The 3574-nt window shown below is 45.6% G+C and overlaps 1 protein-coding gene across 1 annotated transcript; it reads right to left on the bottom strand.

Annotated features, from left to right (window-relative positions):
• Positions 1-232: 232 nt before the first annotated feature.
• On the bottom strand, positions 233-3079 carry LOC120687356. The gene is made up of 4 exons (XM_039969326.1): positions 1789-3079; positions 893-1000; positions 660-766; positions 233-564 (listed from the first exon to the last, which is right to left on the bottom strand). The coding sequence occupies exons 1-3, from the start codon at positions 2632-2634 to the stop codon at positions 665-667; spliced, it is 1056 nt and encodes a 351-aa protein (XP_039825260.1). The 5' UTR covers positions 2635-3079; the 3' UTR covers positions 233-564; positions 660-664.
• Between the last annotated feature and the right edge of the window lie 495 nt (positions 3080-3574).

Raw genomic sequence — 3574 nt, 5'->3', positions numbered from 1 at the left:
GTGCTCTACAGAAGCATCGCGGATAAATCGAACCGGACTGAAGTGCCCTATGAGATGGACTTGGTCGACTTCTTCATGCTTAAGCTTGGTGGTCTAAGCTCTAGAGGATCATCAGGATAAGTTATAATTAGTAACATTTCAGCATACGTTATTTCTAATTTAGCAGCGCTACTGCACCACCATTATTAATATGTGCCCCAGCTGAGTAGCACACACACAGCACCAACTATTGTTGACAGGCAGGGGTTGGCATCAAACTTGATCTAAGTCTTCACCACCAAGAGTAGGGATGGATACGGGTACAAACCCGCTCAACATGTAACAACATAAGTCACCAAACAATCTCAGTGCCTTACAGAATAACACGTTACCACTATCAAGTTCAGTGTTTAGCTCATGACGAGCAAGTATCCAGCTCCAACATGCAGCAACACAACAAGTTTATCACAAGTTCAAAGAACAGCTTGCAATCGACTTGTTCCAGTAGGCAGCAGGCTCCACTTTACACCAAAAGCACAGATCCGCTAGACTTCTTGAAGATAGGAATTCCTAAATTGCTAGTTCCTACATAAGCAGAAACACACATTAGTTAGCTGCCATTAATCTCACCAAAAGAAATAAGCAGAGAGAGGAGAGACCGAGCGGCGAGAGAGACATACTTCTCCTAATTCTCAGCTCCTGAAAAGTTCTGGCTCTGACCACCCTTGGCCTTCTTTCCAGAAGGTGTCTCGACCGGGGATCCTATCCTCTTGACAATATCTTCAGCCTACAATATAAACCAAAAATAATAATGGGACTATTTAGCTATCTGTCGATAGATTTCTTCTGTCCATATTTGACAACCAAAAGAAATAAGCAGATAGAGGAGAGACTGAGCAGCGTGAGAGACAACTTTTGCTAAGTTCTCAGCTCCTGAAAAGTTCGGGCTCTGACCACCCTTGGCCTCCTTGCCAGAAGGTGTCTCGATCGGGGATCCTCTCCTCTTGACAATATCTTCAGCCTACAATATAACAAAAGGATAATAGGACTATTTAGCTATTTGTCGATAGATTCTTCTGTCCATATCTGACAAAATAATGGGACTATTTGGCTGGTTTTGTTTCAAAATCAAATAGATCAACCAAATCAAATTCACACTAAAAAATGGCGTATGCTAACAAAAACAATATTGTTTTGTAGTTCCTAATTCAAGTCTGGATACATATTAGTACACTGATTGCAAAAATGGTCTCCTGATTGCACAAACAAAGTACTTGTATAAAACATGAAGCTTTGCAATAAGTTAAAGCTAGTAAAAATATTGAATAGATTATTACTTATAGCTCATAGTTAAGAAATTTACAAGTCAGATGTACTACAATTATAATTGAAGATGACTCTGATTGGGTTGTTTTTTAGCTGGTAGCAATGTTTAAGATTCTGTACATAAGAAAGTCACAATATATAAAAAAAAACTTGACTTGCGGGGGGTGAGACCGCCCCCACGGCATTGTTTAAGAGGTAGAATGACCTCACAGCAGGCCAAGAAAACCCCCGAACCCCTGCCCCACCCGTACACGGGGCCCGTCGCCTTGTGAGTTAGGCCGGGCTCCACAATGCTTTGGACGTGGGACAAGCGAGGGAGTTTTTTTCCTGTGCGAGCCGGGGATCGAACCCCCGACCTGGTGGTTTTCGCTTCCGCACTCCCACCAGCCGAGCTAGCGCTCGTTCGCAGAAAGTCACAATATGAAAAGCAGTAAAAGCACATAAGCTAGTAAAAAGAATAAGAAAGAGTTGTTTAGTGGAGACCTTACGCCATGTAGGCATGTGAAAATGTAGGAATGCAAGAACAAATTCAGAGCCACTGGGTCCAATGTCTCTGGTCCTTTTGGATTGAACTTCAACTGTAAAGATTCTTTCTCCAGAATCAATGCAGATAGTTTCTTCCCCCTCGATGAAACCAACTGCAGACAGAGAAAACGCTGAATTGATTGCATCGACTGGAAGGATTGTCTCCAGGTCAATCTCAGAAGTGAGACTCCACACTGGTGGTGTATCGTCACTCAAGGTCCATACAGATATCTTATTCTGTCCATTTCCTTCTGCAACATCTTCATCATCATCTGCAGCAGTTCCAGCAAATGCGAATCCTTCTGAAGTCGCAAGGAACATCCCTGAGTCTGTATAGGCATTTTCTGGAGCAAGCACCACTGACAGCTTCTGGTCACCAAGGTCAAATCTCAGTGCTGCTCGTACCTCCTCTCCCTCCAGGTCATGCATCTCAAGCATGAAGTATAGGGCATCCCTATACAGCACAGGCTGGTTCTGCTCTACCACTGGATGCTCAGTGTAACGATTGTCCTCTAGAGCATAGGTCTGACTCCACTTATTTTTGTCTAAGTTGTAGATGCTCACCCATGTCACGTTGCCTTCAAAGAATTCTATCTGGTCAAAGGTATCAGGCCTGTCATCACATCCCACAAGAACGACATTGAACCCATGAAGCGAATAGCAGTCGGCATCACTGCAGTCGGAGTGAGCAGCACAGATCACCGCCCCGGCGCAGTATTGATACGGGCGCGGGGGCTGAGGGAGGAGGAAGTGCTCGCCAGTGACTGGTAACCACACTATCAGATCATCTGGGCTGCGGAGCATAAGAACACGACCCTTCCGGACGTCGAGCGCGTACCAACTGTCGGTGCCGACGTTCGGTGAGAACAGTGGGGAGGGGGGCTGCAATAGGAACAAAGCGGTTCTCACCACTGGCTGGGCTATGGCAGGAATGGAAATACCCCACGAACGGCGGCCTGCCGTGGCGTCTGCCGTAGGGTTGGCGGAACTTTTCGCCGGTGAGGACCTTCAGCCAGTTTTTGCTGGCGAGAGCGAAGCAGACCAGACGCGCGGGGTCGGAGGGTGGGATGCGGATGCCGATTTCCATCACCATTTCATCCATACTGGCTATTTTCTCGTTGGGTGGGTCGGAGGGAGGGATACCGGCAGATTTCTCCATAGGATCGGCCGAGCTTGCGTGGGGAAGAAGGGGAAAGTTTCTGGCGATCTGGCCGAGCTTCCGTGGGGAAGAAAGAGGAAAGTTGTTCGATCTGGCTGGGTAGGTAGGTAAACGGATCGGATATTATTGATATTATATTTGTTTTTATATTTTTGTTTGAATACGGAGTCGAATACGAATAGTTTTAGTTTTTGTCAGATAAAATTACAATAGATGTCAATATCACAAAAATGTAACTTTTGAGTATTCGGATACGAATCGGCTACGGATATTGAATACTCGGAAATGGATATTGATGAATAAAAACTCTTTCAAATCGGATCGAATTCAAAAACAATCAGAAAATATCTGTATTATTTACATCCCCATGGCTGAGGGTGCTTGGAGAATAGGAAAGTAGTTTGGCCGCCGGAGCGTCGCTGGCCGTGATTAGGCTTGGCTGGGCCCAATTAAAGAGCAAATGCTGCAGCGTGCAGCCCATGGGCCGAAGATGACGGGTCCGTCGAAACATTCCGTACCGGCAGCAGTCAAACCCCAGAAATCCTATCCATCTTCTATTAGAATTTTAGTGGACATATCTTCTAC

This window comes from Panicum virgatum, chromosome 9N, assembly GCF_016808335.1.
Source record: "Panicum virgatum strain AP13 chromosome 9N, P.virgatum_v5, whole genome shotgun sequence".
NCBI lineage: Eukaryota > Viridiplantae > Streptophyta > Magnoliopsida > Poales > Poaceae > Panicum > Panicum virgatum.
The sequence above is the reverse complement of the archived record's forward strand: the minus strand, read 5'-3'. Positions and strand labels throughout refer to the sequence as shown.

What these genes read in the sequence shown, in the direction of transcription:
- LOC120687356 (XM_039969326.1), bottom strand. Translation starts at nt 2,634, where the DNA reads ATGCTCCGCAGCCCAGATGATCTGATAGTGTGGTTACCAGTCACTGGC. An exon ending in ACATGCCTACATGGCGTAAG is followed by an intron (nt 1,001 to 1,788) that starts GTCTCCACTAAA and finishes GTTATATTGTAG; the next exon opens with GCTGAAGATATTGTCAAGAG. An exon ending in GAGCTGAGAACTTAGCAAAA is followed by an intron (nt 767 to 892) that starts GTTGTCTCTCAC and finishes TTTATATTGTAG; the next exon opens with GCTGAAGATATTGTCAAGAG.